This window comes from Glandiceps talaboti, chromosome 21, assembly GCF_964340395.1.
Source record: "Glandiceps talaboti chromosome 21, keGlaTala1.1, whole genome shotgun sequence".
In the NCBI taxonomy this organism is placed as follows: domain Eukaryota; kingdom Metazoa; phylum Hemichordata; class Enteropneusta; family Spengelidae; genus Glandiceps; species Glandiceps talaboti.
In genome coordinates this window covers 585726-610000 of record NC_135569.1, presented here as the reverse complement: position 1 = coordinate 610000, position 24275 = coordinate 585726, and the positions used below count along the sequence as shown (strand labels likewise).

The 24275-nt window shown below is 36.5% G+C and overlaps 1 protein-coding gene across 3 annotated transcripts in view; it reads right to left on the bottom strand.

Annotated features, from left to right (window-relative positions):
- LOC144451584 (basement membrane-specific heparan sulfate proteoglycan core protein-like) overlaps positions 1 to 24022 on the bottom strand; it is a 140007-nt gene extending 115985 nt beyond the window's left edge. For all 3 annotated transcript variants that reach the window (XR_013482300.1, XM_078142471.1, XM_078142472.1), the window contains exon 1: positions 23706 to 24022. Coding sequence is in view for 2 of the 3 variants with exons in the window: in XM_078142471.1 (XP_077998597.1) it covers positions 23706 to 23804 (99 nt within the window). In the remaining variant the exon portion in view is untranslated. The remainder of the gene's footprint in view (positions 1 to 23705) is intronic.
- Positions 24023 to 24275: the final 253 nt, after the last annotated feature.

Below are 24275 nucleotides of genomic sequence, written 5' to 3'. Positions count from 1 at the left end.
AACTGGGTCAATGACATTGAACATTTAATAGTCTCCTGAACAGTAAAGTTCACTCTGAGTGCCAAAATTAAGTCAAGACCACGTAGGACAGGAAGGAGTATAAAAGGCCCCCTAATTTTGTAGGGTTAGTGTCACACTTGAATTATGTACAGTAACAACAGCAGCGAGTACTCTATGAAAATCCATGACAACAATGAACAGCTGATGATTTTTGTAATAAATTTGGTATGTGTGGATGCGTGAATGTCTTGAAAATGTGTGTGCTGTTACAGAAAGTTTATACTTATACATGGTACATGGTATATACAATTCTGGACAAAACGTGATTGGATTGGGGCTTGATTAGAACTTCGAGATGTTCACCTAACATGAACCATACAGGTAGCCAGCTCAGTGTCTCAAGACCTGTGTTCAAGATATCATGTCAACAGGGATTGAGTAAATTACTAATTTACTCTCAAATCAACTGATAATCTTTAGATTACAGGCATCATGCTTGATAACATTATCAATGTATTATACTATCTCTATACTACCTTAGTGTGTTGTTGGGGGTCTACTAAGTAAGAGATCATATACCTTGTACTACAGTATTTAATAGCAGCAGATGAAACAAACATAAATATGATAAAACACTAAACGTACCTGTATGTGCTAATTTCATATATAGAAAATCATTTTTTCAGATAGTCAAGTTTACACAATCACTGGACTATAATGTGGCATTGTTGGAGGGGAGGATGATGTTACCATGGTAAAGCCCCTCCCCCCACCCACCCACCATCCCCACCTCCCTACACAGTATACATAAATGTTTTACTAATTGTTTGTTACTGGAGGAGATAGGTGCTACCATGATAAGCCCCCTCTTCCCCTCCTCTTCAAGGCCCACCAGTCCCTTCCTATCACTACACATATTGGGGTTTGGGGGGTTTTCCAACAGAAGGGGAGGGGATAAGCCTACATATAGTATGCACTCTTCACAACATAATCGTTGTCTGAGTATCTTAGTCCAAACTTGCATGTTGCCAAGATACCTTTAACTAACTTAACAAACTACATAATCAGTTGTAGATTGCTTTGAGTATCACTTAAAGCATTGTATTATGATTACATTGGTAAATAGTTGTATATCAGTACAAACAAGACAGTCTGAGTATATTAACTAGAACCTATACAGTCACTTTCAAGATATGGTTACCATTCACCAGCTTTGTTTGATACCACCATGCAGAGACAAATAAGAAACTGCATATTCTACACTGAAATTGCAGGATCACAATTTCTTGCAAACTTTTGTTTATTATGAATTGAACTATTTCAACAAGACGCAGACATGCATCATATGCCATGTTTTCATGTCTGCATTTGATGTCTGCATGATAACACATCAGTTCATTTCATTATAGACAATACATGTATGTTGCAAGAAACTATGTATTCAATCTTGCTATCTTAAAGTGTAGAATGTGAAGTTTCTTATCAATTTCTGCATAGAAGTATCGGACAGAGCTGGTGAATGGTACTAGCTTGAAACTCTATTGGCAAACAAATTTGACAGTTGGACACTATGTGAAAGAACAATGTGGTTACACTACATTATTTCATCAAATTATGGACAGGACATGATATAAATGACAATCAAACTATACTATACTATATGATGTATACAATTTTTGGAAGTAATCATTATCTATCAAATGGGACTATGGTCTAGTCTATAGGTTATCCATGGCTTTGAATCTCACTGTCTCTCTTCAACCAGAGATTCAAAGCTATGGATAGCTTCTTGACTAGCCAGCCTGTGTGATAGCTTCTAGACTAGCCAGCCTGTGTGATAGCTTCTTGACTAGCCAGTCTGTGATAGCTTCTTGACTAGCCAGTCTGTGTGATAGCTTCTTGACTAGCCAGTCTGTGATAGCTTCTAGACTAGCCAGCCTGTGTGATAGCTTCTTGACTAGCCAGCCTGTGTGATAGCTTCTAGACTAGCCAGTCTGTGTGATAGCTTCCTGACTAGCCAGCCCGTGTCTCTGTTCACAAAGCAAATACTTTACCTAGATATCAATCCAGGGAAACGTTATTGAGAAGAGTTGCATAATAACAACTAATTCTAATCTAAGCACATGTACGTACAGGTAGTCTTTAAGATATGTCATTATGCCCTCATTGGTCATCTCTTCATATGCTGGCTGGTAAAATAGCACAACAAGGTGCTGGCTGGTAGGACAACACGATGAGATGCTGGCTAGTACGACAACAAACCGAGGTCCTGGCTGGTAGGACAACACAGCAAGACACTGGCTGGTAGGACAGCACGACGAGATGCTGGCTGGTAGGACAACACAGTGAGATGCTGGCTAGTACGACAACACACCGAGGTCCTGGCTGGTAGGACAACACAGCAAGACACTGGCTGGTAGGACAGCACGACGAGATGCTGGCTGGTAAAACAGCACAACATGACATGTCACATTGTACACTGAGAATAATGAAGGTAGGACTTGATATCAGAACACATTATGTGTAGGATGCAACTGATATTGTCCTTGTCTGAGACTTGTATTTCATTCAAAACTTTGTGTTGCCAGGATACCTACCCTAACACACTTCACAAGCAGTCATTGATTGCTTAGACATTACTTCTATAAGTAGACTTTATTTAGCTATGTGTCTGAGTAAACTATGTCTATTAGTATTACTTGGTAATGATATATGAAACTAAGCTATCCAACATAAGCTACTTTGCAGGGATGTACAACCAGTGACAGGCAAGCATTTACACAAGCAGAACTTATTCCAAACAGGGAAAGTAAACTCCTGAGTGGATTAATAACACTTGACTTACAGCAGCGACCTACCTCTACATGTATAAAAACATTTGATAACAACAGTTTACGACTTAAATACATGTACAAGAAATGCCAGGGGAACTTGAAATTCATCTGTGAATGTAAGCTATTGTGTAAAGAGTGCATAAAACTTCACATCAAATGAGGAAATGTAATATTTGGTTCTGTGCCGCCAACATACTGTGTCAAGTGGTATTAATCCAATTCATTTGTTTACTTTCCCTGTTTGTAACAAGTTCTGCTTCTAAAAGCTTATCTGTCCTTGGTTGTAGCTAATCTTTTTAACATAGCAGGTACCAATGTCGAAGCAGAATTATACCTTTAGTGAGAGCCGTGAATCTGCCCAGTAGAATTATACCTTTAGTGAGAGCCGTGAATCTGCCCAGTAGAATTATACCTTTAGTGAGAATGAATCTGCCCAACAACGGATATACACTGTACATGTATAGTGGATGAACAAAGAATTTTTACTAAGATTATGTAGGTTTGAAGCATATATATTATTATTCTTAAACTTTATTTTGGGAAAGAAAGAAAAAGAATGCAAAAAACACTCATAAAGATCCCACAAAAATACACACAAAAACTGCATTTTAAAAAAAATTGAACTTTAAAAGGACATATATAATAATACTTAACTACTTTCTGAGGATGTATACACCTTGGTTTTGACCACTTGACACCACCATAAAAGTCTACGTCATCACTTGGCCAAAACCTTGGGTATACATGTACATCTCTACTATTATATTCTAGATGCTACTGGTGGTACTTTGACATTTTACAGACGGGAGTGTGCCATACACACTGAAAATGTCAATCCATGTAAAGGCAAAAACAAGACCCATTGTTGGTGATTTCTCAAGGAAAGTCTACTAGTTAGTCACCTTTTTTTGATGTTGTGGGGATTTTTGTAAAGCATGAGGTTGTTATCAAAATTATAGATTAATGATTTGGGGATTTTCAGATGAAAAGTTGACTCATGTCTAGGGATTATTTTGACCCATTTGGGTGGCAATATACATGTATTGTATACCTTTCTAATGGAAGTACCCTACACCCCATCCCCCCCCCCCCCACCTCCAGCAAAACCAAGGACAACAACAAATCTCATAACTTGATGTCATAACATTTAACAAGAGGAAACTTAAACAAACTTAAAGAATGTGAAATGAGTTTATGTGAGTTGGCGAACAAGATAGTCTTGACTGGCGACAACTGTACAAAGGTCATCAATCTAGCGTCCACTAGTGGCTGCTGACTATGTCAGGACTATAAATACAGAACAACGTACAAACAATTCCACAAATTAACCAGGATTTTATGATTTATACCTTACAGCTGACACTGGTACAAGGACAGTTGTAACTTGCTGAAGAGATACTTGTTATTGAATCATAAATTTGTTAACAAGACCACTTCAACCAGTATGATGAAAACTGATCACCTGACGAAATTAAATAAGGCTTGAAGCAAAAATGTTAAATGACGCCCCCAAATAAGACTTGAGGCACAAATGACAAATGACGCCCCCAGATAAGCATGAATGATAAATGATGCACCCAAATTATACCCAAACATAGTAGTTCTTACTTTTTACATTTGAATATTTAACGCCAGCAACAATGAATATTTGTAATATGTTGATTTGAGATTTTTCATATTCAAAGGATTGTTTCATATTAACTATGAATATGATCGAACTCCATAATCTGTGAGTGCAACTCTGTGCACCTGTGGCAATTTGCTTTCATTACGTACATTATGTACTGGTATTTGCTTGCTTTATGTACTCGGAATTTGCTTACATTATTCTCTGCAGTTGTACTTTCACAAACATAGCAAATGAAAGTGCAGCAGAAAAACACACCAAACACACATGCAGACATGAGACAGTTTTGTATACAAGTAGGTTCATTAATATTCATAACATCCATTTAATTGTATGGTTCCATCTCCATGTTGGTTCTAATCACGTGACACATCTCTCAGTGGGTAAATTAAATATACCCAATCAGAATTTGCACCTTTCTGACCATATAGCTTAATTCCCTGAAGTAAAGAAAGCGTTAGGGAAATGCTAGTCAAAATTGGAGATGATAGTCAAAAGCCCCACAAACCTACATGTAGTCTAGTGACTACACTAGACTACATGCAGTCGTGTGGGGCTTTTGACTAATGTAGTCTAGTGTTTTCACTATACGCAATTTGGGCTTGTTCTCTACAATCTTTCTTTCCACTCTATAGTCAAAGGGCTTCTCTCTAACACATCATTCCATTCTTACCATCAACGATAGTTTTATGCTATTGGAACGTTCATATAAATGTGCTGAAGTTATCATGTTCACATGTGACTTCCTTTACGAAAGGAGGTTGTGTTTATAAAAAACTGAATGAAGTAACTAATTATAACTGCCTGTCAGTGTGTGATTGATTACTACTGACATGCACTGTTCACCCTTTCCCCAGCAGGAGATTTAGCTAGATTTTTGGTAATACTTGTCCATTTGACTATATGTGGAGAGGGAGATCATAGAAAATGAGCCTACATGTACAGTTACTAGACTTTACAGGACTACATACTAGGCTATTTCAGACAATGCTTATTAGTATCAGGAGTACAAGGTAAAGGGGTCTGTGCAGCCAAGGACCCATAACCAATACTCCATGACATTACAATTTTTCAATGCCATCACCAGCACTATTACACAAACAGAGTTATCATTTACAGGCCTTGGCTTAACAATCAATTTGATTTGAAAAACATCTGCAAGCAATATATTTAACTGAGTGCATAGTTTTGTATTTGGTCTTTGATACTACAAATATTTCAAAACCAAGGAATTTATCCTACTCCTATTATATCTTAAAATTTAGGGATTCGCCACCATCTTGTTTTCGAGGAATTCTCCCTTAGAGTTAACATAAACACTTGGAGACCATCTTGAATTCTAACATGGCACTATTTTGGTATCATTTTTGGGACCATTGGAGATTCTAACATGGCACTATTTTGGTATCATTTTGAAATATATTTGCATTTCTTACAGTGATCCTCACTTTTATTTTCTTGATTTTAACTGAGATTTGGTTTGAGTTTCCTTGAACAAAGTAACAAGAAAAGATCATGGTTTTTACTTCTGAGGTACATTAAGAAATGTCAGGTCAATAAATCTAACTATGTACTACTAGGTGGAAATATTACTCTTCACCCTACACATACTCTGGATTAGAAGTATGAAGGTACAAATACTTTTATTAAAAGACAGGCTCAATGGCTTGCCTTGTGAAAACAGGGTCCAACATTTCTGGTTACATAAAATGTCTAAATATACATATATATGTGTGTGTGTGTGTGTGTGTGTGTGTGTGTGTGTGTGTGTGTGTGTGTGTGTGTGTGTGTGTGTGTGTGTGTGTGTGTGTGTGTGTGTATTGTGTGTGTGTGTGTGTGTGTGTGTATGTGTGTGTGTGTGTGTGTGTGTGTGTGTGTGTGTGTGTGTGTGTGTGTGTGTGTGTGTGTGTGTGTGTGTGTGTGTGTCTATTTATATATTTTTCCTATTACAATGTTTAGTTGCCCAGCAGGATTTACATTTATACATATTTTCCTACTATTTAGAGTTATACCATTATTCTGTTTAAATCTGTTGTTGTTATTTTGTTCAAGGTTAAAGTTAAACTCAGGAAATTAAGGGTATACAAATAGATAAAAGTTAAATTCTGATACATGGCCACAATCTCGTACACTAAATTGTTTCTGAAAAGTGGGACACATTTACAGCTTTGGACCAATCGTAAACTTATATACATAGATGATTCCTTTGTCAGTAATTGGAGTAATTTCTTTCATGACTGACCCTTCATTGACTCTACAAAGCTGATCAATAGCAAAAGTCTCATAATTGCTAGTGTAGATAATTCTGCTATTTCTTTGATGTTCTTTAAATATCTGCATATGAATGCACTAATTCATCTGGTTGCCATCAAGACAGCTTTTACTACTGTAACAGTACACAGCTGTTTTGTTTAAAGACATTAAGTAGGTAAAAATCTAGCTAAATATCCCCTGGTATTTTATTTTTTACCAGGGTTCACCATCAAAATTAATGGTACAATGTATGGAAATCCATTCAACTTTTACCTACATTTTCTCTCCGTTACCTTCGTTCCCCTCTGTTACCTAGATTCCCCCTTGTTACCAGGGTTCCCCACACCTAACAAACAAACTAAAAGTGCAAAAATATGGAAATCCATGCAACTTTTACCTGCATTCCCCCTGTTTCCCCCCCCCCCAAAAAAAAACAAAAAAAAAAACACAAAAAACACAAAATAAAACAAACAAAAAAACTATAGTACAAGGTATGGGAATCCATGCAACTTTTATCTTCATTCCCCTCTGATACTTGGGTTCTGCCTCTGTTACCTAAATTCCTGGGTTTTCACACTTTTAATAACAAACACACTAAGACTCAGAGTACAAAAATACTGGTGGTACACCTGAATCAGCTTAAGGCAAGTGATTTAATACTTCAGTCAATATTTTCACTAGTTATTTGATGCTTCCATTTCATCAGGTTAAACATCACTTTAACATACACCACTTGAATCAATATCAGAAGACATCTCTACTATTAACTTTATCCTGGGAACCCAACTCCTGTTCAAATCTTTCACCTGTTGGTAATAGTAACTGAATGGAATAAATTTTCCCATGACTGTTATGTAACACAAAGAACTGAACCTTTGTAAATGTCAAGTTATCCTGTCCAGAAACATCTATTCCCAACAGACCCCATCATATGTGGATCGTTCACGCTTCATCAGTTTGTAATATCTTGCATTCTACTTGCATGATGTCCACATTAGCAACACAGTTAACTTATCTGAATTAGTCTCATCTCTACTTCAAAGTTATTCAAGCATGCCTCATCCATCTTAATTCCCACCATCATTAGTACAGTTGTTACTTGTCCAATGTCATTAGCATAAATGTAACTGTAATACTGATTGAATACAGTCAGCTGGCTATTACCTTTATTCTGTAGTTCCTTTGCAAGACACATATCCTGCCACCTGTCATTGTAGCCTTTTTAGCAATGCAAAATTCAGTCGTATATCTTAGTCGTTTTTCAAAGTGATGTGTATGTGAAGGTGACAGTACCCACCTTATAACATTATAACCTTTCAGAGCCTCTCAGCCAGGTTCTTCAAAGTGATACATGCATGGAGGCAAGAGTATCCCCCTCACCCAATGTTAATGTAACTTTTATCAATTTGAAGTTATGAGCCTGATCCGTAAGTGGTTTCTCAAAGTGATAGGTTTGTCTGTGTATGTCTGTCTGTGTCTGTCTATGTGTGTGTGTGTGTGTGTGTGTGTGTGTGTGTGTGTGTGTGTGTGTGTGTGTGTGTGTGTGTATCTGTGTCTGTAAAGGCACTAATATCCACCCCATTGTTCCTGTTATTGTATTCATCTGTGTCCACAACTCACTACAGTATAGCAGAATGGGCTTCACTGAGTATCACAACAAACATTTTCAGTTATAGTTTGATGGGGATGGTTGTTTCTAAAAACAGGTCCTGATTATAATTTTGGTACCTTCAGTTTTGTGTTTTCATTTCACTCTGTTGTTACCAATAGTTACAAGAACAGCTGACCAAACAAATCTACCAGAATACATGTCAAACCAAGAAGGGCTGAAGATTACTTTGTACCAAATACTTTTGAAGGCTTTCACATTTACTAGCATGTTGTTCTACCACTTGCCATGTACTTTACTAACCCAAAGACCTGGTTACTACTATGGAAATCAAGCTATAGGTAAACTATATGGTAACGACACACTGAAACTGATGTTGTTATAAAGAGTGGATTATACAATGATGATAATGACAACGACAATGATGAATGATGATGATGATGATGACGGCATGATGATGACGATGATGATGATTACGACGAGTGATAGCAATGTCTTGGTTATGCAGATATACTAATCACCATATGATCAAGTTAGCGTAAACCCTGTATATAGTTGAAAGTCTGGCCACTTGAGGAAAACTTTGCTATCTATCAGAGACAATACCCTCCTGTGAGTGTAATTTTACCACTATGTCGCAAAAGTAGATTCTTTGTTTCAACCAGTATGTTTTCATCGGTGGGCTCATTCATCAGTGAACAGATTCATTGGTGGGCAGATTCATTGATTTTGTTCGTAGATTACAGCCTACATTTCACATTTGACAGACTACATTTTAAATTATCTTCCTCCCTGGACAGGAACCTACCAAAGGACAGTATAGTGATTATATGATTAGAACACAAATAAAGGTCTTTTATCGGTTTTAGATTACTGACTGTTCTCTAAACAACTTCAAGTACATTCTCCTTCACATCTATGCAAATAATAAACTATTTCTACAGCAATCAGTAAACAAGATAACAGATAAACTGCCCTTGAATGTCAGTTCAGCGTCAAACTAATATGGTTGGCGAGAAAATTATGATACATTGTTTGTGAATCTACATTTACTGTCCTCCCACATCTGCTGTATCCTTTCCTGGAATCCTGTCAATGTTGTCAAATCATGTATAGAACAGTTAGCTGCTAATTAAGTTATTTGTCTCTTTGGAAACAACAGATTGGTTTGTCTAAATCACTGTCTCCTGGGGCTATGATACTGTGACATAGTGTGTTTTGTTATTATGCAGTACATTCATTGATAAAACCTAGGGATTTGCTGTATCTCTCTCACAGCCCTCACTGGTTTTCGTTAAAGTGTCTGTTTTCTCTTAGGATGGTACTCCCTCATTGATTACAAGTCAAACCATTCCACTGGACTGTGAAGACTAAACTTAGCTTGTGGAATAAAGTCAAATGTAAAACTTAAAAGCTAACAAATTAGCAAAGCCAGTCAATCTAGTCTTGTTGTTATTGGGAGCTCTTTCTTTTGTTTTTTCTCTCAATGTATACAATGATGACTTCATCCCGTTAGGGGTATGCATTTTGGGTGTTGGTGTATTATGGGGGTGTAGATTAAGGGGATGTTGGTCTTATATGGGGGGGGGGGGGATTTAAGGTGGTTGGTCTAACACAGGGACATCTATCTACCTTTGGTCTAAATGGATCAATCCTTCCATTGTTATTGACAGGTTGGTCTACAGTGGAGGGACATTTTACTCACATTGGTTGAAAGTGAAATCGGAAAGTAAGTACAGGGTAGTACAAGCAGTGGGTGAGTGAGAAGGGTTATATTTTTACTCAAATAGGGAAAAAATGGGATCTGGTACTTAATTAGCACTATGGTGGCATACCCCTACCCAACCAGTGAGTGAATGTTTATCTAGGGTGTCATAGCCCTACCAAACCTGTGAGTGAGTGATTACCTAGGATGTCATACCCCAACCAAACCAGTGAGTGAGTGCTTACCCTGAGGTTCTAAAGCAATTAAATGATATGTTTTATAGTATTTGTAAAACAGCATGCAGGCAGTTGTTCTGTTTGTGTTTGGAACAAGTCTACATGCTTGGTTTTTGTGAGAGGACTATATTGCCTTAGGCATAAGACACATAGCTGTTGTTACATTGTATATTGTCTACCTATACTCTTTGGAAAGGAAGTTTTGGCAGACACGAAGACATACAATGATGTGTTGATAGTGTCAGTACAACAGCATGAGCTTAATTGATTTTGTAGCTGTTTGGAGAGAATTCTATAGTTTCTACAAACTTACCTACTGGTCAATGGTGTTTGTGTTTCTTTAATTGTCAGTGACTGAAACAAGAGAGTCTCACTTGAACAGCACAATGTGTCTAGTAAAGTGTAAACAGGGAGATCATTCCGACACCCATAGTCAAGCCAATTGCCAAGCCAACAACTAGATAGGAGTCCTTGCTAACCTACTTTGTTGTCAATGGAAATTTGTACAGCCTGGAATCCATGTGAATGATAGTCTAGACTTCTAAGCTCAGCTGGTACAGTATTACATATTAAAAACTTCATTACTAATACCAGTCTAGTCAAGACGGTTACGAAAGGTGTTAAATTGTGGTGCTCCCCTGTAGTGAATGAAGCGCGAAGGACACATGTCAGTAGTAATCCATCACAAACTGACAGGCTTTCGTCATCGCTCATTAATATTCATTTGATACAGAAACATACAGAAACGTTTTTTAACCTTTCTAAACATTTCTAGGACTGCACTAATATGTAAATGTCCATCTAAAGTCTGTTTAAAACAAATCACATGGGGACGCGATGACATCATCGTGATTATATGAATACGGTTGGGGGAGCACAGATACATGTGTTCAAAAGGCCGTCTTGACTAGACTGTATTAGTAATGAAGTTTTTAACACTACTGTACCAGTTTAGAACGCTAGACAATGCAAATGAGGATTGTAATTCATTATTTCCTATCACAAATGGGGGAAATCAAAATTAAAATTTATAATCCACATTCGCCTGGATTCCAGGCTAAAATTTGAAAGACTTGAAGTGTCTTGAGATGGACAAGACTATACTGGAAACTTGACACAATTACCTTGGAAACATAATTGGCAGGGCTTAAAACTGTGTAAGTAATGTAGTCCACGGCACATAGGCTACTAAACATTGTATCTTATCTATAATATCAACTTTATATCATGGTGGTAGTCTCTTAGACCAATGGAAATTGATAGAAAATTGTAACAGAACCAAACATGACAAAATCTGACTTCCAAGTGAGGAAGTTAAATTCAGGTCCTGCTTGGTTATCTGGCTTGACAAACATTATTTGCACAAAGATCTTGTGAATGACACTGTCAAGTGAGATAGCAAAGTCTATGGGCTAAGAAGAGACCTTTGATAACTTCAATGTCACAATGTTAGTACATTATAGATAGTTTTATCAGGATGTTAACACCATCAATGCCAACAACTTGTCCTTGGAAAATTACACTATATAGTCTTAATAGGCCATCATCCACTGGTCCACCAATTGTGTGTGTGTGTGTGTGTGTGTGTTAGTGTGTGTGTGTGTGTGTGTGTGTGTGTGTGTGTGTGTGCGCGTGTGTGTGTGTGTGTGTGTGTGTGTGTGCATATCTGTGTATGTATGTATGTGTGTAAAGACACTGGGTTTAACAACTGGGTCAACTCTAGGCACCTTGGCACTAATGGGTTCATGAACAATTCAGTAAAATTAAATGCTTTTGTCAAGAAACTTTAACCTCAGTTAAGTGGTAGACGTTAGTCAGTCTGTTACAAAACTGAAGTTTTCCTGGACTTCAGTCTTGTAAAATTTCATGTCATGGCATACCACAATAGTGTTCACCAATAGTTTTCTTCATTTAGCCAAGGAAAATATGAGTAACCTAGAGGGTCTTGTAACTACAAGTCAAAACTATTCATGATAAACCCCTTAGGTCACTTATATTTCTAGTTGAATAAATTCAAAACAAAGTATTATTACACACTAGCAAGCATAATTTATGAAAAATCCGGAAAAATATTTTTTAACATTTTGATTTATATTTTGAGCATTGCAAAACAAATAACAACCAGGATACATTTCATATTTTTTGTTTGAATGCATTCAACTTGTCTTTGACCTTAGATGTCTTCGTCTTGACAAATACATTTGTCATGTCACCACAGAAAAGTTTTCCCATAAACCCTTGCAGGAAATCCCTAAAATGGCTGAACATGTGTTGAGTGCAGTTATGCTTCTTTAGAAGATTTCAAAGTTTATTTTATCCCTAAAACCATAATGATGTATGTCTTCTATCTCCTAGTACCATAGGAACATCATACAACATGAGAACAAGCAATTCTTATATGGTTGCAGTCAGGCAGAAATACAATGTATAGGCCTAACTGGACTTTAACTGAAATAATAGCAAATAGTAATGCAGTTACTGCGGTAGTTCACTAGTAGTTGTCTTGCCTAACAAGAAGTGACATGAAGACCGCACATTATGAACCAGTACTACAGTAGGACTTCTTCACTCATCTAAACCGATGATACATTTTCCCACACAATGTCTAATTACATGGTGTCCCTAAGCAATCAACTGGAAGTACAAACCCTATTTGAAATACAGACCCCCTGATCATTGCCAGGTAGGTGGCATTAGTATTAGAGGGATACTACAACAACATATCACTTGCTACTGATTTAAAACAATGCATTGGCCAATTAGACAATTTCTGAACAGATTACTGTAGGAGGTACCTTACATTTTGTTGTTTCGTAATGCCTGTTCTTTCGTAACCCCATCACTACAAAGTAATACCACTAACTCTGATCACTGCATCTTGTTTATCTTATACATCATGACAAGAAATGTATTGTTAATATCAATTCTATAATGTCTTGTTTGGAAAGCAATAACACACATGTACTGAAAAACAAATTCTTGAATGTTACTCTTCTAAATTGTCTTCTGCTTCTATAAAAATTTGACAAACAAATACTTCTGAGCCTTTCATGTTACCGTTATGTTTATTGCAAACTATGTCAGAAAGTTTTTCAAACTAATGGCTGACAACAACTCAACAGCTAAATGTATGAAAGTAACAGGGAAATTTCTGCATATAATCTGAAGGCTTGACCACACAGCATGAGAATAGCGGCATTGGTATTAAAACTCCTGACAGTATGCCTAGTATGTTAATCCTGAGATCAATCTGACACCAAAATCTGTACAGTTTCATTACAAATATTACTCAAAGAGTTCCTCTGACATATAAGCCATCCACTGTACTTTTAGTCAATTCCCTCAAGGCACACTCTCACTTTGAGCAATTTGTATAACAGCTGACCTCACAAAGAGAGAAGAGACCTGGTTTAACTCCTAAGGACCCCCAGTCCATCAATACCAATAACCCAATCTCTAGGAGGATAGAGCAGTTTGCAACTCTCATTGCGGTATTGTGTAACAGATCTCTGAGTAGCACTCCTCTGAGTAGCACTTTTTAACACAAGAACATCACTCGTGGAAATAAAGGCACCATTTCATAATCCTACATAAATACATACAAACTGTACATATGGAATACATTATGCACAACTGCCAAGAAAGACCAACTTGAAATTTAGTTTCTCATTTTTTGCTCTGTTCTGGAGAGTCATGTGATTTTACATCACTTATTTTTGCACAAGATTGCCAAGAAAACAAAATTTTTATACTTGATCCTTATTCATTGTTCAGTGTGAGTCCTTGCCATGGACATGCATTGTTTCATGGGAGTCAGGAAACATACTGTAAAATAGCAGATCATACTCTCACATTCCAAATCACTGACCAGCATTCCCTTATAAGGCTGAGGAGAACCCTGTAAACCTATCCTAGAATCCATATTGTCATGTTCTATACCATACAAACTACAAAGTATAGATTGATGGCGATGGCATACCTAAATGACTTCTGAAAATTGATGTCTGACTTCCCCTGTGAGTGTTTTGAATTGCCTTGATGGGTTTAAACTACAGGTAAAACCATAACTTACAGCATTTAGGATCTAATCCAGACAGTGTACACCTCCTGGATGATAACTCACCTAGGTTTTAGCAAACACTTACGATGGCAGTCCTAGTACTAATGGCTGGCAATATAAAGTAACACTGCAGTATACATCATGATTTATGAGACTACTAGAGTAACTGGTAAATTCATTTCAAGTATACTACTGGTATAAAACTAATGAAACCTTTCAAGTTTTCACAACTACAGATAATAGCTTTGGAGGAATCGGCTCAAGACAAACTTCGCTATTAGTTACAAAGTCATCAGTCAACCAGGCTTCAAATGGTAGTGTTGCACCGTCTTAGAAAGTTCTCATTTTTCTTGTAATGTAACTGGGTTAGTTAAGTCATCAGGTCAACCAGGATTTAAATAATCTCCAAATGATGGTGCTGCAGCAACTAAGAAACTACCAAAACATTTCCATTTTTCACAACTGCAGATATTTACTTTGGAGGCGTCTTGACATGAATTGACACCACTACAATTGCTAGTCAGCTAGCTAACCCAGAACCTACAACGTATGATGTGTATACCAAGCCCTACACTGTTGCAAAGCTTACCCGCAATGTTTGTATCCAGACAGACACAGTAACTGGAATGTAACTCTTATTTCTTTAGATTATCAGTTCCACAATGAGGTAGCTGACAAACACCATCATTAGTGTAGACATTACATCGCCATTAGAAGCACCTGGTACATTTATACAATTGATAATCATTGGTGCATGACAGCCAATCTCTACGGATCAACAAAATTCCCTCTTTTTCCCTTCAATCCTTTGATACCCATTCTATTAATTGCCGGAATACCCTTACGGAAAAAATGGGGGATTTTTTTAATTAGGGATCATGAAGCTGTTACATTTGAGATATTGGATACTTATTTCTATTCATCTATTATCTTGATTAGATCTCATTTACAGTAAAAATGTCACTTTCAGTAAAAGTACAGAATTACAACCCTTCTCACATAACTGTTACAGCTACGTATGCTAACTACAGAATTACAACCCTTCTCACATAACTGTTAGTTACACTTACAAACTACAGAATTACAACCCTTCTCACATAACTGTTAGTTACACTTACAAACTACAAAATTAAAACCCATCTCACATAACTGTTACAGCTATGTATGCTAACTACAGAATTACAACCCTTCTCATATAACTGTTACAGTTAAACTTACATGCTAACTACAGAACAGTTACACTCACTTCCCCCCAGTGACCCACAAGCCACACAATAGTTACATTCACTTCCCCACAGTGACCCACAAGCCGCACATCAGTTACACTCACTTCCCCGCAGTGACTCGCAAGCCACACAACAGTTACATTCACTTCCCCCCAGTGACCCACAGTGACCCACAAGCCACACAATAGTTACATTCACTTCCCCACAGCGGCCCACAAGCCGCACATCAGTTACACTCACTTCCCCGCAGTGACTCGCAAGCCACACAATAGTTACATTCACTTCCCCACAGCGGCCCACAAGCCGCACATCAGTTACACTCACTTCCCCCCAGTGACCCACAGCGGCCCACAAGCCACACAATAGTTACATTCACTTCCCCACAGTGACCCACAAGCCACACAATAGTTACACTCCCAGGCCCGCAGCAGGCTTCAATCGGCACAATAATTACACTCACATCACCCACCACTACATGTTGTACATACACATAGATTTATTCTCACAATTACAGACAATAATAGGTTTAACAACACTATCCCTTCCTTATCAGTTTTTACAGAAAACCTGCCAATGAGATTAGATGTAATTTAATACTTCAATTTCCAGTTCCCATTTCCATTTCAAAACTCACTTTCCATGAGTTTTCCCAACTCATTCCCTATCATGGATAGACAGGGACATGTGTGTACATGTTAGTTGGAAAAGCTACATAATCACCTTTCAATGCAATGTATGTAAATGATTACCACATGAATTCCAAAGACTTATTGGCAAACATTCTTGTTGTCAAGTTCACAGATTAACTTTCACAAACCTCAAGGTCAGGCCATTAACTACTTACCACTATTTTTAATCAATTGGGCCAATTTGTGTAGTACAAGGCCATTGTCAAGGGCACTTGTATACCTATTAAGATCACCTAGTGTTCACAATGGGTATCTACATTAAGTTGTTTATTTTCAACTGTTGTATGACCTACAGGGTTCTCTAGTTCAATGCATATATACTTTAACTGTTTATTTCCCATTTGTGTGAAATTCTTCACTGTTTTGACCTTTGACCTTGAAAGTCTTCTACTTACAAGACTTCACAGTCACCTTTACTGTCAATTACTAATTAGCTAATGCGAGGGACTAAATACGGTAATCCCCTGAGACATCTTTTTAACATATTGGTCTTCTACATTCAACAGGGTCAGTATTTTCGGAAAGAAAGCAAAATTATCTAATTTCTATTCTTAAATTATTTGAAGTAAAATATGTACAGCAAAAACACAACAAATTATAAATGATGCTTGTTCACAGATTCTCAGATTAATCACACTGTTATCTTACCAATTTGCTAACTGAAGACTTACAACTGACTATAATTTAATCTTAATTTAATTCAATTTTAAGTTATATTGAAGGCAAGTTACCCTGTGATTGCTTCAGTTAGTACATGATAGTCCTTGTAATTCATACACTGCTTAGAATTATTACATGAAAGTCATGTATTGTGCCCTACAGCCCTTCATATTCACTGACTTTAGTCACCTGAATATGGAAAGCTAGAGATCAGATAACAGTTGTCGTAAAACTGTGAATGTGAGTATTTTGGCTCTAAACTAATTTTAACTTAATTAACAGAAATATTTTTGCACCAACATAAATCAGTATGACAATGTCAAAACTTTCACAGGGTCTACTGATACATAGATATTTTGTAACAGAGCTAGCTGTGATTTGAAAACTTCTGCATGATTATTATTACTATTACTAGTATTAGACCTTTTTCTGGATCTAAGTCCGTTTTGTACATGCATGTGTCCAACAGACATTCTGCCAAATTACCACCTAAAAAAATACCACCTATAAAAAAGTTTTTGGGAAAATCACCACTTTCAGTCAAAAGCGCCATTACTGTAAATTCATAACATTTCAACAATGCAGCAGAAAAAAAGGATGCAAGAATTTTGTGGAACAATAAATTTTGGTAACACAAATTTTGTTTTTGAGATTTAATAGAGTTTACACAAGACAAGTTTATAATATTTACACAAGAGGACACTAAATTTTCAGTTTGATGCCAAAAAAGTTACACTTGTTTTGTTTACTAAAATTAATTACAAGCGAAAGGCTACTAAGTTCATTGACTATAGTCACCTATGTCGCCACTCAACTCATTTTTTCTCTTTCAAATATTTATACACTGATAAATTTGTGAAAATACAAGATTCTTAGACTAAATAGAGATGAGATATCGACCAATTTTCAAAATAAATGCTGTGTGCTACATTCCTACATATGTTACTCACGATATGCCTTGACCTTTGACCTTGACATTTATACAACATGAAACATACAAATGTAAGTTATCTGTGTGTTTGTCACCCTGTTTGTCATTCTGTTTGTCACAGTCTCTCTACTTCTGCAAGTATATATGTATATCTAATTCTGCAACTATACCTTTCTGGGTGAAAATTCATATAACTTTACTGCTAGTGTTTTAGTACAAGTATCAGAATTCTCATGAACAATCTTATTATTTCCTATACATTCCATCTAAAGTTCTGTAAGAAACCTAGTGAAATATTATCAAACTTACTTTGATTTAATGAATGCTGCCCTACAAAAATTGTCACTGTGATAAAATTTTGTACAGAAATCTAATTTTACTTCCGTTTAACCAGTTAACATCATAGTGATATATCATCCAGCTATTCTTCCTTGTTTGAATGCCTTGCTTTTTTCTTTGGTTTACTGCCTGACAAGATTATTTCCATGTTTTGAGAAGAAAATTTGGGGAATGCTATCAGTGTCACTGCTTGGCTTGACCTCTGACCTCTAATTAAAACCCAACAGCCTTGGGAGACATGTACAAACCAAAGACCACACAAACTTATAACATTCACCAATAAAACTTCTAAGTTCTATTCTCTACTTTAAAACTATATTTGCACTTGTATTTAGAAGATTCAAGAAAAATAATTATTTTTCCTTTGTAAAGTTTTTTGGGTTTCTTGAAATCAGCAGCAGTTCAGGTACACATATTATTAAACACTCTACCTACATCACTGTTACATGCAGATGATCAAAGTAGTAGCCAAGTCCAGGACACATAGACTACTAAACTGATTGTACAAATCTAGACTACCAAATTAGCAGTAGTCCAGGACAAATTAATAGCCTACTAAACACTGTATCTAGACTAGTAAATTAGCAGTAGTCCAGGACATATAGACTACGAAATGTTGTATCTAGACTACCAGATTAGCAGTACCAGTAGTCCAGGGCACACGGACTGAGACACTACTACACATCATACCTAGACTACCAAATTTATATAGTGGTGGTCTATTACATGTAAATCACTGTAACTGCAACAGTTCACTTGGCTGCATACATCTGACTACTAAGTGCAGAATAACTTTGAGACCTGTTTCTTGATTCATGGCCATATTTCCCAATCTCATATCTTGGTTTCTTAGCAATAGAAAATTTTATACAGGTCTACCAAGATTGCATATTTGGCACAACAAGAAGTCAAATTTTCAAGGGCCACCACATCCTTTCTCTGTACAGAATACTATCAAACCTTCATGCTGAAAGACAATAGAATTTACTACACTAGATTTAGTTTGAAATAAAATAAATCTAGTTAATGAACAGTGCAAATTGTAAATTGTCCCAAATGAGTTGAATCTCTTATCAAAAGAATGCCCTTCCCATTATCAAGACAATAAAACAAGTACCATTCATACCTTGAATCTTTGGATGGGACAGGATAAGGCCACATCAAAAAAATAATATGTTTCTCCTTACATAACTTTTAAAAACATTATTGGTATTGAACATTCTGTTTGGGGAGGTCTTGTTTTCATTAAATGTGGGTCATAAACTCTCTATTTTTTAGCTATTAAATTTACAAAATGTCTAATTTAAACAAAAATAAAAAAAATTAGGGGAAATTGAAACCACCTTTTCATTTGGCCAAATGCAAATGACTTTGGTGTTTGGATGTTTTAAAACAAAGAAAATGTCCTGAATCCTTTCTTTAATGTCAATCAAACTGTTGAACACTGACATACATCACCAAAATCTATAGAAATTCCACCAGATACACTAATGTAGTCTCACTCTATAGGCTACAATGAATGTCATCAACTAGAAAGGCCAAATTCTCTTCTCTTATTTCTTCAGAAAATACACACATTGTGAAAATGTACAACAACATTTTTCTTGGGTTTACCATAGACAGTGGCCAGCTACTGTCTATGGTTTTACTACACCAGTAATTAGTGCATTTATAACAGTTTCAGCTCTACTTGTATTCCTATTTATCAGACTTCCAACCAAACCGGGACAAAAGCCTCTTACAGAAATGGAGGCATTAAAAGGATCTGAAAAGCTTTGTTTTGGTCTCTTTGTACCTTTACTTGTTAATCTTTTGTTTACGAATACACATCACGTATTGTCTTTACAAGGTACTAACAAAGTGTCCATCATTAAACCTTAGAAATCAGTCTTTGTATTCCCCAGACACAGGGTTTATAATACACTGAAAAGAAACAAAACTCATTTGTAAGTAAATCGTAGATAATTACAGCCAATAAAAGTTCGTCTTGGGAAAGCTTTTTTTTCTGATGTTAATTTCAGTGTAATTTAATACTGTTGAGAAAATTTACAATTAACAGGAGAGAAAGGCATTGTTATTAGAGATACATTTCAGGTTTAATTGGCCCATTTCTTCCTATTTGCATACTTATCTCATGAATTGTTAAATCTAGCAAACCGTAAGCTATACAGAGATATTTATTTTTTCATCAAAGTTTTCAGTGACTCTTTTTGAAGATTGTGAATGTCCCCGAATGAACTATTTGTGCAAGCTATTTAACCAACAATCATTGACATCACTCACAGTTGTTATTATACAGTTTGTAGTAAAGAGATGTTTTGAGTGCGTTTCATCAAGCATACCAATCATAACAAAGGGGGATGTCTACAGGTGATTCTACTATAGTGTGGCACATATCTGCAGGCATCTCTTCCTGTAAATGCTTTTGTTGTTTTAGTCAAAGTCTATGACCACAGTTCTTAGCAAACACTGGTTGTCGGTGGCCCTGTGGTTTACCCACTAGCCTCTTACATTAACTATCATGGTAGGGGGTTGAGTGCTGGGTTAGTTTTTATTGAATATGCTGCATTGAAAGTAAGACTGACTGGTGTTCAGTTTGACTCACTGAACAATGCAGGTTTCTGGGGGGGGGGGACAATTTGTTTTCCTCTCGTCGTAACCGACAGCCTCTTTTACGTCACCGTCCAAAACATGCCACCAACACATCGTTATTTCGCATTGTCGCAAAAGAAATAACAGCTCTGGTGTGCGAGAATGTGTTTTCCTTCCACTGACCCATCATGAATAACCCTCACTGCACTCCTTGAGAAATTGATGAGTGAACTATCTAGTATATAGATATCATTATTAACCTCATTATTACCAAGGGGACTTATCACCAGACAATCTAAACCCAATAATCAAATGTTTGAACCTCATATTAAAACCATAACAACTTTTTGTTCAAGTTAAATGTATTTGAATACAAGGAGTTCTAATCTCACAGTAATACACAACAATGGAACAATACACATCTAGGATCACTCTTTTGTTCACAACCAACATGTATTTCTTAGATAGATCTGCCAGACAGTCCTCTTGAACCCGATTCTCAGAATCAAACACTGGCCTTTAAATAAATCTACAAGTTTTCCTCTTGAACCTGATTCTCGGAATCAAACACTGGACTTTTAATTGTCTTTAAGTAAATCTACAAGTTTTCCTCTTGAACCTGATTCTCAGAATCAAACATTGGCCTTTAATTGTCTTTAAGTAAATCTTCAAGTATTCCAGACATGTTTTGACACTATGTAATTAAATCTCAAATCAACACATATCCGCCCCACTACACCCAATCTCTACCCCATCCTCCCACCCAATATAGGGGTTTGCACCAATCTATATATATGTACAGTGTATATAAACTATGAATGTTTTGAAAGCTTACACATGTGTAGTTTCAACTTAGGAAGTTCTCAGCGCCATAAGCCCAGTCTCCACATGAATCAGTTTGAAACCAAATCAAAGTCAGTTTGTTTGTCCTAGCTACTACCATGCACAAAAATTGGTATCAGACCAATGTAGGGGTTGGTTCTGAATCGATTGATTCAACCTGGTTTATCAATCTGAACCCATTGCTTGGTTTTCTCATGGGGTCAGAAAATGGGTCTTGAAATGATTTAAAACTGGATTTATTTGGTTTGAATGTGTTGAATTGATTCAAATGAGGATAGCCATAGGGTTATAACTTTTAAATATATATATTCTATTCAAGTAAATATCACTATAAACACACCTACATCTGTTTGAAATTTAGCAACTTTTGTGAAAACATGGTCTGATTCTTAAAACTCCTCATAATAATAATTCTAACTTCTAAGTAGTTCTACATGTCAATAATATTGGTGAAAAAGAAGACAAATGAGCACTTTGCATTCTTTGGTGACAATGAACTTGAATGTAATTGTTAATATCTTAACAAAAGATTAATGTCTTTAGAATTTTTATTCACAATCTAACTATTACAAGCTTCATTGTCTTTTTTTTTTTGGCATTTTCACATTTCGCATTGTGACATTATTGACAACCTAGCTGGTGGTACCCTCTTTCTCTGTTTCTTCAAAAAGCTGTAAAACCATATCAATTATCTCCTGGATTCTGTTATATTTTTTACTATGTAACACATTCATCTCAACCATTTTGCTTACAACTGCCAATAAATCTTGCAAAATGTTTCATAAGTGGTATGTCATAATTTGTGTGAACTCAAGACCTCAGGTTGTAAAAAGGTGAATAGTTCTTGGTCATCAATGTTTTCCCTTCAGTAAAATCACAACTTAAAGTACAGCCCAGATTTGTGACTATCTGGCATGACATACCAGCATACTGTTTATTTTGTGGGGTTTTCTGGCAAATGATATTGTCAAACCGGATGGCCAAGCCTCCATGCTAACTGAAGTACAAAAGCACACACACCACACCAGACACTTTGCTCAGGGTGTACACTGGAGGTCAAAGGTCAGACTAATTTTATGGTAGACCAAGCATTCACACAGTCAGTTCAGTTTAAGAGCTATAAACATTGATCAAATGTGTCTTTTATGATTTTTTTGTTTGAATATGTGAAGAAACAAAATATTAAAGATATAGTGCAAACAGTTTTCATGTTTAGACTGACTGAGGCAATATAATAATTATTACTAAGTGAGAACTGCATTTGTGGAAAGTTTAACTCAGAAATGTTGGTGTATTTCCAACTCATTTTTTTCCATCTTTATTTCTCAGCTGTTAATTTTTTTTTACTTACAAGTTACATCATACAAGTATTGCATAATCCAGATTCTGTGGTTACCATGGTAATCCACATGATATATTTTGAGGTGTTTTGGTATCAAGATGGAAGGGGAAAATTACTAAGAGGTTTTTAATTCCATTGTAAATACACTAGTCAGTGACTTTCCAGCAATTCATGTATATTTTTCTATCACAAACAGAAAAGTTCACTTTTTTCATTTCAGATTTGGTTAATTATTGTTTTAGTATAATTTTTTAACAATGGCACTCTCTCAGTTTATTATTTTAGCTATAATTGTTGTATTGTTTGCTTTGTCTTTATAAGGCTTCTTTTCTTATCCAATCACATGTGGCGAATTTCTGTAAAATTGTACTTTGGTATAAAATGCACAGTTGGTTTTAGTGGCAAGATGTAAATATAGATGAAAAACAGAAATTGAGGTTTCGTCGGGTCGTACAATTCCGTGCTTACTGGCACAAGTTGCTAGTTTTACCGCCCACATTCAAAGTTATAACCTTTCTGAATACAAATGCCGTCCTGTGCTTTCAAAGAGAATTAAAATAATAATCTTTTCATAGGCAACCCTCTTCGCTGTTTATGTAGTTAGCATTGCAATCTCCAGTACATAAACTTTGAGCGCTGCTCGCTGTGCATTCAACTTTCTATCTGTACATAGTGTGCACTCACCACCACGATGTATTATTATTAAACTGGTGACAAGGGCTTGAACTAAATAGATACAACTAAAAGTTCCGTACTCACCAATTTGGCACTATCAACGACGCTGCTGATCACTGCTACCAACAAAACGGTAGTAGAAAGCCAACACGTAACCGATAGGGAATTCCTCCGGGTCGCCATGCTGCTCAGAGGTGGTGAAAGTCTCGCTGAAAACACTAGTCTTCGGTTACCAGAGAACTTCACTCGTTGTGCGATCAATCACTTGCCGCGACCTTCCTGGTGGGACTGAGCTAGGCAAGTTGCTCTCTCAATGCCACACAAAGCAGAAATTCCTTGACTGACCCCAACAAGGCTGGAGAGTCCTCGGTGAAACTGATGATGAGGTCTTCGGCTTGACACACGACCTGTATTACCAGCAGCTGTGGTACTTCCAGCAGGGAAGAAGCAGAAAGTAATCTCTTGAATGGCAGTTACAACATGTACTGTCACTCCCACTTCTAGTACTTCTTTTAGCTGCCCGGCGCTCAAACGTCAGTGAACACAGGAAAGGGTTGTTTTCCGGTTTCGTATGGCTCGCATGACAAACGCTACTTGTATTATGTTTCAAAATGAATATAATCTTGGGAATACTTTATATATTTTGGCGAAATT